At 43.1% G+C, this 14,894-nt stretch overlaps 1 protein-coding gene across 12 annotated transcripts in view; it reads left to right on the top strand.

Moving 5' to 3' along the window:
• The first annotated feature begins 1,478 nt into the window (after positions 1 to 1,478).
• mecom (MDS1 and EVI1 complex locus) overlaps positions 1,479 to 14,894 on the top strand; it is a 135,666-nt gene continuing 122,250 nt past the window's right edge. For 6 of the 12 annotated variants that reach the window (XM_031293198.2, XM_031293195.2, XM_031293197.2 and 3 more), the window contains exon 1: positions 1,482 to 1,858. In XM_031293198.2, the coding sequence (XP_031149058.1) occupies positions 1,822 to 1,858 (37 nt within the window). In that variant the 5' untranslated portion in view covers positions 1,482 to 1,821. Of the gene's footprint in view, positions 1,859 to 14,894 lie in introns of all 12 variants that reach the window. The other 6 variants (XM_031293203.2, XM_031293201.2, XM_031293196.2 and 3 more) reach the window with 4 other exon arrangements.

Genomic DNA, 14,894 nt, shown 5'->3' with positions numbered 1-14,894 from the left:
CGGACGAAACACTTTTATGAGCCCAGTTGTGCATCATCTCTATTAGCGTGGTCGCAGCATATCTGTTGATATTACCATATGGCATGCTTTGGTTTTGGTCAGCTCTTAAATGATTTCCCCCCATGACACGGCATGATGTCAGGACTCTAATCAGTTTCAACACAGTTTAGAATCGATAGCTCGAGTTCACAACCCATTAAAGTGATCGTACAAGGTCAGCATGATTTCAAGCAGATCTAATTAATTGCCAATTACTTTAATTATAAGCTGTCTTGGGGACAAATAGGCTTTATGATATCAATGCGCGGTCTGATGTGTGGATACAATGTTTCTGTAGTTTTAGCAATACAATGTAAAGAATGGTAACAAATCATGATTTGCTGTTTTTGTATCTGGCTGGTACTCTATGTTGCTGATATATGACTCAGTATCTAAATATGCTTCTATAAAATGTTTATGTGATAACAGCAGACATGCAGTGATTTTATTGACTTTTAGTGCCTGGATGGCATGCATTTATGAGTGTGGCCTTTTTCTTTAAATCCAGAGCGAAAAGAAGTTGATCCAAACATTATTCCACCCACTGAGATGAAGGTTTGGACTAAAGTCTTTTTACTTTTCTTTCTTGGTAGGGCCATTCTCCTTCCAAGTTAAATCAAGTGAAAACATCCTTTTCGAGCCTTCGGCAATTACCTAGTGATGAAATTTACGCACTGATTGCAACAGAAAAGTCTCAAACAGGCATTAATACTAAGCACTTAACATATTAATAATTGTCAGCGCAGAGAGAGAGAGAGAGAGAGAGAGAGAGAGAGAGAGAGAGAGAGAGAGAGAGAGAGAGAGAGAGAGAGAGAGAGAGAGAGAGAGAGAGAGAGAGAGAGAGAGAGAGAGAGAGAGAGAGAGAGACCTGTGCACTCTCATATTAGAGCTGTCAGTCGGGTGCCCAAGCGGGAGAGGGAGGGGGGGAAGTTTTACATTAATTTCCAGTGCTCGGTATAATGGTCAGAACACAATTAAAATATATAAAATCGTTATGACTATATTCAGTATTGGTAATGTAAGTGAACATTGATGAATGTGACTTCGTTTAAAAAGAGAAGGTGCGCAGGAATGATTGAGAATAGGGATCGTTATAATGAATGTCTTCGGCACTCGGTAGATCCGGGGTGCTGACTGCACTGCAAAAAATATCCATCTTATGAAAACATTTCATTTAGTGCTCATTCTCAAACTTAAAATAATAATAATAATAATAATAATACATTGACATATCTTTATTACATTGCTTTATTGTAGTTTAACTTGATTTTTTACTTGTTAGCAGAGTTTTGTCCAACCTAATTGAGTTGCCTTTTGCTGCCTTATTTGAAGATACATGGCTCTTGTTTTGAGATAAGTCCTGAAACAAGTCCAAACTGAACTGGACGCATCTCAATTACAAAGTTTCCTCACGTGTTAGATAAACAACACGACTGAAGCTGCAGGCTTCAACAACGTTGGACATTTTTTGCAGTGTGCCCGGCTTTCTCACTCAGTGTTCGTTTGAAAACCTCTGACACGCGAAAGGAGATGTCCACGATGCACACATGTTGACCAGATCAGGTTAATATCAAAGTGATAAATCGTCCCAAACTTTTTCTGGCACTTGCTGCCGGCAGATCTCGGGCTGTGCGCATGTGCGAAGGTGTCCAGACTGACAATGCTGGAGAGATAGCGCGTTTGGATTGAGAAACCCAGAGAAAAAGGACAGAGAAAAAACAAAAAGGAGGAAAAAAGATCCAAGAAAAAATCCAAACAAACCCACGCCGAGAGACGGGCACCATGAGGTCCAAAGGCAGGGCACGGAAACTTGCCACGAGTAGGTGCAACATCCCTTTCTTTTTCTCCTTTTGAAACATGCCATCTTATATACCTATATACTGTCGCTGTTATCACTGCGTTTATCAATAGTTTCTGTGACGATTTCATTACCACCAGGAAACCAGAATCTTTACTTCCACCTGTTAGGAGCGACAAAACGATGATATTATCGCGAAGAAAAGAATGAGACGCTGTCACAACATGAGAGTAAAGTTTAAAGTTTCGGCAGCGATGGAGGAACTTTCTGCAGGGCGTCCGCTCCAGTATCGGAATTGCTCGTTGCATGTAGTGGGCGCTGTAGTGTAATGTAGTGTATTGTAGGTTAAAATCCCATGTCCCGTGCATCGGCAGCTGTATTGCAATTGCTGCACACTGCTGCTGTGGGCTGCTGGTCACTTCAGTTTGCGGGGAGCAATTTGGAAAAAGGCAGGTTGATGGAAAGAAATAAGGAGAAAACGAGGATTTAGACAGGCATGGTAAATGTTGCAGAGAAGGGGATCTTGTTTTGTGAGTCATTCCGAGCTCGTATTAACGCGTAATGTTTGTAGATTGTTAAGCACTCGGAAAAAAAACCCCGAATTCACACTTTAATGTTTTAGTTCTTTTGATCCACGAGTGTTGCAGACTTTACACTCCATGTAATATGATTATAGCGTACGAGGCAGGCGTCGTATACTCTGTTAACAAAATTAATTTAGGATCAAATAATAGCTTAAAATATGCAATGAGTTTGATTAAATTAAGTGTAATATCGAAACACTCTTGTCATTAAATCGATTTAATTACTTGGACCCAATCAACTATAAGAATTAATGCAAGGAGATGATTGATATGGCTATTCGTGCATTGATTTGCTACAATAAATTATCAAGAGTTATATTATTTTTTTCTAAAGCTGTGTCAATCAAGCACATGTTGTTATAGTTTTTGTTAGTGTTCTGCGTACACATTTCTGTGCTGTGTTGCCTTTCATTCGAGTTTTGACTCTATAACGCTGACTTTTAATGGTTGAGGTTCCTCTCATTGTAACACGCACAGCATTAATCTAGAATTGTAGTGCAGACATTTTTGAAAGAATTAGACAGGGAGGTCAAAATCAGAAAGGCAACAATGTAATGACCCAGGCCTGCATTATTCTTGTGTTTGCAGACGTTTTTATTTAGGCTAAAGGCTGTGGTTTTATAATAGCTTCAGTCAGCTCAGTGACCATACATCCCGTTTTGCATAAAGAGTACCTGTGTTTTTGCATACAAGCACAGCTAACTAAATAAAACATAATGGTTTAGCAGCTGCAACTTATACATCATTTAGACAGTTAACGCCAATAAGCAGCAGGCTATGGAGAAGTTCCATGTGGTCAGTTAAGAGCAAGTTACTATTTAATTTGTTTAGGCTACTTCACAAAAGTAAAGCCATTATCCCGATGAAGTTTAATAAGCATAGCAAATGTGAATGTAGGTCTTTATAACTTTTGTGATTCTGTCGAATGTTTAGAAAGTAGTTTGGCATACGGAAATAGATGCGCTCACACACAATGTCATCATCATAGTCATCATCAACAAAAGGAAAGAAAACACTCGATTTTCTTCTTAGCGGCCCTCCAGCTCTCTCGTCACTGTGCAACACAGACCTTTTAAAAAATGTTTTTTAGATTTTATTACCAGAAACGCACACAAAGATGAAGAAGCAACAACTGCATCAACGTGTCTACATACTATTAGATGCAGTCTCTTTAATAGGCATCCTCGTGTATATTTAACGATTATTATTCTCGAAATGGAAGACGAAGATTTCTACCTCTTCAGTCAGAATGGGGGAATGTTCTGGGTCCCGGGAGGAGCGGGCCCGCTCTGGCCCCGAGCCAGGTCTGCACAGTGTCAACCGTGAATATTTAAATTCCCAGACCCCTCATAAGAGCTCTGCTGGTAAATGCGTTCAGTGTGTGCCTCCCGCCTGTCCGGAGAACTCGTGTTAAAACGGGCATGTACGGGGCCTCCTTGCAGAAAAGTCGTGTGATAAAAAAGGGGGTGGATGTAATAGAGGAGGTGATGGAGAGGTGGTGAACGTAAGGTTGATTGATGGAGTTTGACTGATTAGTCCGCACGTCCAGATGTAATGCGGTGCGCCACAAAAACTCGCTTTTGCTTCCCAACAAGTATAGCCAAGGCGTGCAGGCCGTGCACCCCGTGGTGAATTGTGGGCTATACAAAATGGAGGGGGGGGGGGGCTTTAAAGATCCAAACTACCTTGGTGTAGGCCTAATTAAGGGTCTAGCATATTTGTGTCTCAATAAAAACATCTTGATTATAATGTGTTTAAGTGTGTTTAGAGGTCTTTGATAATTTGTTAGGAATAAATGCCGATTAATCTCACATAACCGTGATGTTGTGATTTACAGACCTCTGACATGTACTGTGTATTTTAATTCGATTTTTTTGAACGCAGTGTAAAACATAGATCTAAAGGAATGTTCCATTAAAAGGATTTGGAAGCTAAGCAAGTGGCAATGGAGCATTCAAATCCAGTGTCCCAAAGGCACACACTCGTGCACTTGATAATAATTTTTCACATTTACCACAGTATTTAGTCAGTCATCACTTATTGATCCGCCTGTCTCCAAAACTGTGGTTCATATAACTTTTTAGATGCAAATCTTTGGTGAATTTGGCACCCCTGATTTGCACGCGAAAAGATGTGCGTGCGTGCGACAGAGAGAGAGAGAGAGAGAGAGAGAGAGAGAGAGAGAGAGAGAGAGAGAGAGAGAGAGAGAGGCCTCGCGAGCCTCGGTGTCTCGCTGTCTGTCTGCGCCTTTCCTCTCCGGAGCTGAGAAGTGCGTTGTCCTCCTCACATTGTGCAATGGGCCATGCATCTCGCGTTTGTCTGGCGGAGCTCATTAAAACGGTTAATAGATCGGCCCATTTAAAAGGTGAGAGGGAGCGGGCCGGCGCGAGGAAAGTGAAATAGAGACCCCATTAAACAGCCCTTGTTGTCCCGGAGCGGGGCTCTTTGCCCGCGCTCTGCTTGGTGCCAAAGCTCCGTATACAAATGTCCCATATCTCCTTCAGTAATGGACTGGGTCAAGAATCACTGGAGCCCATGGCAGAGGTTACTCCTGTTTTCTTGCACTTTTGTTAATCGTTGCTTTGAACTTGTTTTTTGATGCAAATAGGCAGTTTATCTTATCATGTTTTATTTTTTTAAGCCAAGTACTACTCAGGAATAATGGGAAAAAAAATAGTTGGTTTATATTGAAGGGAGAAAAAATACATAGGCCTATATTAACCCTTCAGCTGGTTCAATTTTAAAAATATTTTAATCATTTATTTTAAGGCCGTAATGTAAGATTCAATCATTTGCTGCTGACATTTTGAATTGAGCTTTCTGTCAGTTGCTTTACAAGGGCGGTAGTTTTCTAATTCAAAGTCTTGGATGTGTAACAATTATGTGAACTGTCTACAGAGGGGTAAATCAGTGAACAAGTAGCAGCGCGGCTTAAAGCTGCTGAATGCTTGTCAAACCAGGTGTAAAGCATATTACAGACACATGCAGCCTTTGTGGGTATATCAGTTGTGTGTGTGTGTGTGTGTGTGTGTGTGTGTGTGTGTGTTGGTGAGTTTGGGGGGGGGGGCAGATTGACTATGACCTAGGCCCTCTCATCTATCAACGCCCCCATCTGTCTGACATATCGTCCACTTTCCTCCTCTCTTACGATGGGAGAAACGTTTCACCCCCCTCCAAACCATGAAGGGAGACTCAGTCTCAGGGCTGCAAACCGAGAGCTGATGAGGTTAGTAGTTTGTTTATGCACTGTTGTCCCCCGCCTGAAGGATTGCTCCTGTCCCGAGCAACTAGGGAGCTTCCAGGCCTCGTCATGGGTCCCCTCCCAGGCCCTGGCACAGCAGCCCCAGGGGCTTCACTCTCGTCTCTACACTCCCTGCTCTCCTCTATCTCAGTCATCATGTATGTGGGGAATTTCATAATGCATTAAAGCGCACAGACGAGTGTTAGTTTTTGAATGCTGGCCCTAGTGGCAGGTGAAAAAGTGAGAGTGTGTAGTTGTGCTTATGGGTGATCGAGGCGGTAGTATTTCTATGCTGGTGGCAGTTTGTGTGTGTTGTTGTTGGGGGGTGGTATGGTGCAGCGACCCAGACAGGGCAGTGTGGGAACACCAAGGGATGGAGGGAGGGTGGGAGGAGGGTGTGCAGCAACATGTCAAGCCTGGGAACCGCTGTCTGTTTACCACAGGGGAAACCGTACCAACACAGAACAATGAGCGGGCCTTACCCCTTCTAAATAAAAAAAAAAAAAAGCATTTCTGCTTTCTTGTCCCCCTTAAAGGTCATGGAGTTAGAGATAGGGAGTCCACACAAAAGCCTCCAGTCTGTCGGCAGTCTGGTCTGGCCCAGTACAGTGCCAAGGCTGAGGTCATTATCAACAGAGCAGTCCCAAGCTAAGCATATTTTTATAGATTGTGCTTGTGTGTATGTGTGTTTAAAAAGGGGAAGCAAGCATGTGTGTATGTTCTTATTTGGACGAGCTGAGTGTGTACGTGTGAGTTTTAGTGCGTATGCAGAAAACAAAGGCGCTCTGCGGAGTATACAGCACAGTCGTCAAATGTGTGACACGCCGCCATTTTCTCATCACAAATTGGTCTTAGATAAATGGCATTTTGCTGAGCTGAAAAGTTCATACAGACATCAAACTGATTTGTGTCGTTCTGATGTCTGAGGAGTTATAATGTCAACAGATTGCTGATGGTGCGCTTCGCCCGGGCTATTAATGAGGCGGTGTGAAGTTAGCACTCCTTGGCGTGCTTTGAGAAGAGATGTCTGTTAGCTAATTAAAGAAACTCAATCATTTTATACCCCAATCAATTACCTGAAGCAGGTGGTAGAAACAGGGCCCGACAGTCTGGCCTCATGTCTCACATCAGCTAACTGCTCGAAGTCACTTTACTACATTGTTGAGTGCTTTTATGAGGAGAAAGACTAAACAAGAGGCTTGATATGACTTAATCTAGCTGCCAATCATTGCTGCACTTTACTCCAGACTGCAGACATGATGTTATGTTTGTGTGTCAGTTTACAGGCTGCGGTATGATCATTTTACTTTTTTTATTTATATATCTTACCCAGTTACCCCAAACAGGAATACGTGGGTACACAAAATGTAGCCTATTTGTCAATTTTGTCCCAATTGCCCATATTTTAATGACCCTTTAACTCATTTTGAATATGACCAACGTTCGAACGTTTGAATTAATAGTACGTTTGAATTAATAGTAAAAATCTTTGGCAGGTATGCTGAAGTGTTTGGCTGTGCACATTCTTTTTAATCACTGTCATTGAGGGTTGACAGAGAGAACATTAGGTTTTTTAAATTCTTACACACTGGTGAGAGCGCATAGCTATAAACAGGAATTACCCAACAATCGCTTTGTGAATGTGGCGATAACAGTGTGTTCCAGCACTGCTCGGGGATCTCCCTGGGTGGAGCGGGCTGGCCTGAGAGATGGAAGGAGTGAGGGAGGGGCGGAGAGAAGGAAAGTAGTTTCTGATTAACAGGGGTGAAACGGGGCATCGGGTCATGCCCATCTGTCGCTGAAAAGGGAGGACAGGACGTAGCAGTCAGGTGTGTATGTTTATGTGTTTGTGTGCTATGTATATGTGATTCCTGTACACCTTTCATCCCTGCCACAACAAGGCCCCCATTCTCCACCCTGAAGCTCATTAAGCAGTGACCTCTCACCCCCGCTGGATGGGAGAGATGAGGGTAGGCGATGTGATCAAAGCTGGGGCCTTCCTGATGAAGTTTGAGCTGCACTACATTCATCTGATTGGATCTGACAGCAGCTGTCTTGCCTGTGTTGCAGTGCTGAAACAGTGATGGTTACAGTGAGAGACACAGAGAGAAAAAGTCAGGACAAGCTGTGAACTTTATTATTAAAGGCGAGGTAGTTAGGGACAGTCAGGTGGATCATCTTAAAGATTGTAGGATATATATATATATATATATATAGGTAGCATTTTTGGGTGGTAGTTATCAAGGCACTCCTGTTTTTTGTGAAACATTTTTACACACAGGACTACCAAAAGAAAATGCTAGGTGAACCAAATTTTCTCATTGTATTTTCTCTCATAGTTCTGGATGAATTAGGACATCTCTTGGTTCCCCGCGCCGAGTTTTTGGGATGTGGATCATCTTGTGTGTTGTCGAGTGAGGCATGCACCCCCAATGTTCACCTCACTGTTCCACGTGCGATCACTTGTCTGAGAAAAGGAAACACCACGTCCCTGTCCTCAGAGTGCTGTCTTGATGACTTCCCCTCCATGAATGTGTGTGTATGTGTGTGTCCGTATAAGCCGTGCACCTTCCGTGTGTGCACAAGTGTTGTTGGTCAGCCAGGATCTCAGCAGAGGAAAGAGTGCGGCCGTGGAAAGGAATGCAGGGCTGATTAGCGCTTCTTACCTGTAAGTGAACTGGACGTGCCGGCGTGTGATGAGACCGAGGAAACAAGGGAACAATAGGACAGTAGAGATTCCTTTCCACGCCGCATTCCAGCGATCCTGCAGCCGGGGCCCCCCGCTCGGAGCTTTGATGAACCCTTCTCGCGGCTTCCTGGGATTGTCGCTCCTCTACAAACACAAAAACATAAAGCGGGCGGTCGGTGAGCGGGGCCAGGGAAGAGAGAGCACGGCCCTCCTCAGGATGTCCTGTTTTGATTAGCGTTAGCATCCTAAATGCAACATAGAAATATTATTCTAACACGGAGAAGAGCTTAGTGGTGACACATCCACTTCTTTCCACTCTGCGACCTCCAGGGTCAGATACACCACAATGAGCCAGGAATCAAAGAGGTGCTCCACAACCAGTGATCCGACTGAGGAAATTGCGAGGGAAAACAAGGCGATAAAACCATAGGGAGAGGCTTCAGGGCCTGTCAACAGGTGGGAATTTGTCTGGCCAGTGCTTTTAGAATGTTCTAAGAAATAACCTGACCATTTCTGGAATTATGTCAATATTTCAAAATTTGAACTATTGACTGACAGGACGTGGCAGAGGCGGTTTTCAGAAATGATTTCCTATGCTAGATTAAGCAGATATTCCTCTTCAATTTAGAGGAGGGTGTCAGTTTTTCCAATAGTTTTAAGAGACAAAAACATCAAAGTGGGTGAACAACACTAATATATCTGTGCAGATAAGTTTGGAATCAAAGTCATGTTTGTACTGCCTCATGAAGCCCTTTGTCACACCTTACTGTCTAAGGCTCAATACAGTAACTACTAAAAGTTAACAGCTTCTACTATTAACTTAAGCTGTTATACAGTATTTTATGAGACATTAGAGAACTAAGGTTTTAAACCCATAAATACAAGAGTCAAACAACTAAAATAGCTTATATTCTCATAAAATTGAGCTTGATTTGAGTTGGCTGAAATTCTTAACTGACAATATTTTCCCCTTAAGTATGTACCTAGTTGTGTATCTTGAGCACCAGCTCTACACACAGTGTTCTCTTTCAGCAGCCCACACTACATCTCCCCTGTCTCTTGTGGAATCAGAGAGCAGTGAAGCATTGCAGCATGGTTTGTTGTTTTGCTGGTTCTTGAGGGCTTTAGTTTGACAGGAGGGCACCACTTTGTTCACCTCAGTGTCCAGAAGGGACCCCTAGGGGCCTCTGGGCCTGGACGTCTCTGTCAGGGCTGTGGCAGGACTGGGCCAATGGGGGGCTCCGCTGCTCACTGGGTCAGTGGACAAGCTAATCGATTTTTATCTCCGTTTCACACACCACACCAAACCCCTACTGGCCTGATATTCACATGTCCACTGTTCAGAGGATTATTCTCCTTCCATCCTCTGTCCTGTGTTTTTTCTCCTTACGTTTCTTTCTCTTTCTCTCCCACCACATTTCTCGTGTTTCTCATTTGTCTTTCTTCTGCTGTGTTTTGTCTACATCTCATTCGCTCTTTATCTCCTTCCCTCGCTCCATCTCTCTTTCTCCCCCTTTTGAAGGGAGCATTTTAAATTTAGCCTCCATGCCCGTCTTGGCGTTGTCGCTCCCCTTGAGGGAGGCTGGTGGGCAGGCGGAGGAGCCCTTGTTTTCTCGGCCATTCCTCTGGATGAAGCGTTGGAACAAGGGAATGAAAGCTTTGGGAAAGGTCTGGAAACTACCCATTCATCAGTGTAAGGAGATACTGCGCTGACAGTTAGCAGACGGCCAGCCAAGTACAACACGGGACAGCCGCGTGGGCCTGCAGTGCTCGCCTCAACAGACAGACAGAGCGAGACCAGACCAAACACCCCACTCATCTCTGTTTGAGGGAATAACATATGTTAGCATTTTAGGCATTTATTCTGATTCTTTTGCGCAGAGTGACTCAAGTGTGAACAGTAGAATAAGTGAATGATTACTGGTGCAATCATAACTAATATAGTAATAAAGAAGAGCAGGGGGCAACAAAGTATAGCACTGCAGACACATAATGATTACATGCTGCCATTTAAGCAGTGGAGCAAACTGTGGTTAGTTCAGTTTTTTTCAGATTTGGAGGAATTGACTACTTTTTCTACTTTTCAAGGTCCTTGGGAATTGTGTGTTCTGTACTTGTGTATTAGTTATGTATATTTTTTAATCAGCATTCATAGTGTGACAGTAGTTTGTGTATGATTCTACATTTTCATTATTATTTTTATTGATTGACGTTCTCCGTGTCCTTTCTCCTGCCTTTTTAGCCCCTCATCATACCTTCCCATCAGCCACTGCAGCATGGCAAAATGCATGCATACCCCCAGGGGCAGTAATACATGGATGAAAGCAAAGATTTATATGCACCTATAAACGCATGCACCTACACATGCTTGAATATGTATCCATCTTTACAAGAGGTTTGTGCACAACACACGCACATACATACATGGACATCTACTGTACCTGCTGAGCTGGGATGGGACAGCGCATTGGCCGGGCAGTGCAGGGTGGGACATTGCAGGTGTGAGTCTGTGTCTCTATGCCCAGCCATTAATCGCTGCCATCTGACAGTTCAATCTACGAGGGGCCGAGCGGAGCAGCCGGCTGGTTACCAGGGCAGGTCATTACTGAGCATGGAGGCAGCCAATCGCATCAGCGATCAATGACAAAGGCTGTAGAAGGGGAGAGTGCAAAAAGTGAGGCAGAAGTAGAGGGAGGGAGGGTTGAGAAAGATAGAGGGTGAGAGAGGCAATGGAGATGTAAGGATGAAGGGAGGGGAGAGGTATGGCAGGATAAAGGTAGTTATGCTGCTGAAGGTCAGTTCTTTGCTGTGGAGTGGATGACAAACAGGCTGTCAACTGCCAAGAAATGGAGATATTCATCTGATGCTGCACAACTAAAAATATGACCCCTTGCACGTGCACGCACATAAATGCACACAGACACAGTCATTGCCATAGCAGCTTGATTGAGAATGCAGCAGGGGAATTTAGTGTGAGCCATTGTTTTATGAATTCCATATACAAGGTGTTGACAGTCTGCGCCACCCTTTTAGTGGTCAGTTCGGACTGCGCTGTATTAAAAGTAATGACCGGCTGTGAATAAAAAAAAATCTGCTCATGAAAACGCCACAACTCCTCTTTGGCTCCGCCTCCTCTACCCACCACATTACCACGGGAACAGCTGCCATGGCAAAGTCCATCCAGTGGTGTTTACCCAGCCCAGAGAAGTCAAACACAGAAGGAATTCCATACGTTTTACGACATTATCATATTTCATAACCCCAGTGAATGTTATTTTCACTTTCTCACCCGTGTTTTCCTCAAACCTTTTTATTTTTTTTTATAATGTTAATGAGGGGATTACTTGATGTTGTGGGTGACAGTATTTGGCCAGGGCTCTGATAAAACAACAGTGAGATCTCTCTTTTCTCCCCAGAGGCCTACAATAGCAGAACTGGTCGTTTATCCTGCGCTATCTCTCAGCAGATCCACTGGCCCTCTCTCCCAGAGACACACACACACACACACACACACACACACACACACACACACACACACACACACACACACACACACACACACACACACACACACACTCACAGGCCATCCCAGCATGGACGCCACTGAGTGATGATGAGTCATTATAGAAAGTGTGCCCTTCGACCTCCTCAAGTCTTTATGGATCACTCTTTGGCAGAATCATATTCCCTAATGCCAAGTTCCTGTCCATCTGCTTGCCTGTCTGTCAGACAGTCAGGCCCCTTTAGTCTCTCTTTTTCTTTCTCTCCCATACTCTCTCACTCTCTCTCTCCCCTGTGTTTCACACACCAGTTCATCCAAGACATCTCTGTCTCTGTTTATTTTAATAACAAACAGAAAAAATATCTCCCTTTCCCAATACCAAATGTTTGACTATGATAGTTTTCATGTATTTCATAGTGAAAATAATGGACACAAGTGTTGATTTGTTCAGATTATTTTTAGATGAACTTGAGGAAGGCTTAAAAAATCCAAGGGTGTGGTAGTTTAGAAGATTAATTATATCTATGCATCCTAAACTACCATGTATGTCAATGTTGAGATTGGCATGCAGCATCACTGTAGCTGAATTCACAGTAATCCAATACATCTCTTTGCATGTAAGTGTTTTCCCTCCATCTATTCCCTAACTTGCATACGATCGTGGTAATTCCTCGGTACGCAGAGGAGCAGAGCAGCAAGGGAAAGCACAGGAAAGGAGTCAGTTTGGATTTCTACACATCCTCTTCTCTTTTTCTGTTACTTTGTTAATCCAATACTATGCCAAGGGTATTCTGTGTAGATCAAGCTGCTAATATGTTTTTTTGTGGGCGCTAGCATTTTATCCTTTTCTTAACAAATGCAATTTGTTTGGCCTGATTTGATCAGTTGCAGCAGCATAGTTCCATTCAGGCAGGAGCAGGTAAACCTACCATCCGATAGGAGTTAAAATGTTTTTGCGTCGTTGAGAGGGGAAACTCTATTACAGGTGTCCTGGACCACGGGGCCCTGCCGGCTCTGATGAAATGCTCTTTGGGTGTTAATGCAATTGTGATTTTGCCTAGCCCAGAGACTAGTCTCCTCATGGGGTTTCAAAACTGGCTCTGAAAGGCAGAAAACAAAGTCTGGATCTAAACCGTACAATTACAATGGTGGAAACTTTGAAGGGCACTTCCTGAACATAGCAATCTCCCTTGGGACACCAGAGAAAAAAAGCTGTATAATTTTAGTAATGTTTTTGTGGAATAAGCATTGTTGTATAGGTGTGCTGTGCATGCGACTTGTAAAGTGGTACTGCTACCAATGACATACAACATTGTATACCTTTGACATGGAATGCATAGCAAGCAGGCATAAGCATAGCCGATGAAAACATGGCTCTTTGACTGAGATGGAAGGCTTTCTGTTAAGAGAGCGGGCCAGCGAGATTCTTTGTGTCGTTTCTTTGTGACTTTTAACAGCATAATTGTAGCCCCAGTGTTGTTGTTGATGAGTGCACTGTTACAACTTGTTGTATGAATTCCCTCTCCTACTTTCAGCATTCATTAGACAATTGAAATCTTTTGAAATTTTAAACTTGGTTTATTTTGTGGTTTTTTTCAACCTCACAATAAAGGCCAAACTCACAACAGTTGTCCCTAGATTTATAAACCACTGAAAATACGGCTGGCCCTGCAAAACAAGTGACCCATTTCAGCCCCTTAAGGGTTCAGAGACATAGGGTGCATGCTGTCACATCGTCCCCGCCCAGAGCCCCCACAGATCAAATACAGGTATGATTTATGTCCGCTGTCTCAGCCTTCACATCGCATGTTCTCCTGCATTGGAGTTGTTGGTCAAACCCAACTGCAGTAGTAATTTGTCTCCTTACATGTGTAGGAGGTGAGGGGCGAAGGGTCAGTGCAATGAAAATGACCAGACCTGACTTAATTGTTGTATCTATTTGTGGTTCGAGACAGGATGTCTGTCTGAATGTCTATCTGTCTGTTTGTCCATCTGTCTCGCTTCTGTCTTGGCGCCATGTTTTGTGTCAGTTGGTTGGAGACCCTCTGGCTGCAGTCAGCCATTATGGGCACTGATCTGATCCAGCAGGAGTACAGGGTTCACTCAAGAGATCTGTCTAGGCCAGATAGTATCATTATCACAACACACAGCCTGATGGAAGCGTTTTCTCCGGTTTCTCTGGTCCTTAATAATGTTATTCCTGATTTATCATCAAGCTCACAAAGCTCCATACAAAAACCTAGAATATTGGTTATTTGGAATTATCAATTCTTGCCTGTATTTTTATGTACATGTTGTAAAGTATAACAAATACACTAATGTTTCAGATATGACACTTAGACACCTTTTTGCCTCCAATTTCCTCGCCAGCCTGGCACATCTGACAAGGTTAAGCCAGAAAATTGTGGCGAGAAATGCTTCCTGTGTACGATTACATTTATCATGTATAATTAGGAAGTTCTGCTCTGTCTACACACGATGATCTTTGACCCGGAGTGTGACAGTTGTAGGCTGGTGCTGCCAGACACCCAAATGTGCTGTCCAGGTCGTGCTACTTCACAAAGTCTGGTTTCCGCTGCAGGATCGAGTGTCTTAGATTTGGGTTTCTTTCTAATCCTTTTGATTTGAGAAACATATCTGTAAATCATTTTTCTTAACTGAAAAGATAATTTCAGATAATACTAAAATTGCATTTTATACAGATGTAGATTGGTACTTTGCCAGATCCCATTCAAACATTCAAACCATGTCTGACATTCCTTACCGAAAAAGTACTTCTTTTTTTCCATGACATATGAATGGTTAATGCAACAATGTTCAATAATGTCAAAGAATCTGTACAACAGAGAAATGTTTCCATCCACCAGTATCTCTTATAGCAGGGTTACAGTAACTATAGGTGAACTACAGTGACTTTAAGTAATCCTTTAGTGAGTCAATAGTGAACCCATAATAAATAATAATAAATAAATAATAAGTGTTCACCCGTAGATACAGAGGCAGTGTCAGTATAGTGTGAAACCCTGGTCCTCAATACAACT

The sequence above is a fragment of the Sander lucioperca genome, chromosome 5 (genome assembly GCF_008315115.2).
Source record: "Sander lucioperca isolate FBNREF2018 chromosome 5, SLUC_FBN_1.2, whole genome shotgun sequence".
NCBI lineage: Eukaryota > Metazoa > Chordata > Actinopteri > Perciformes > Percidae > Sander > Sander lucioperca.
This window is presented reverse-complemented; position numbering and strand designations above follow the sequence as displayed.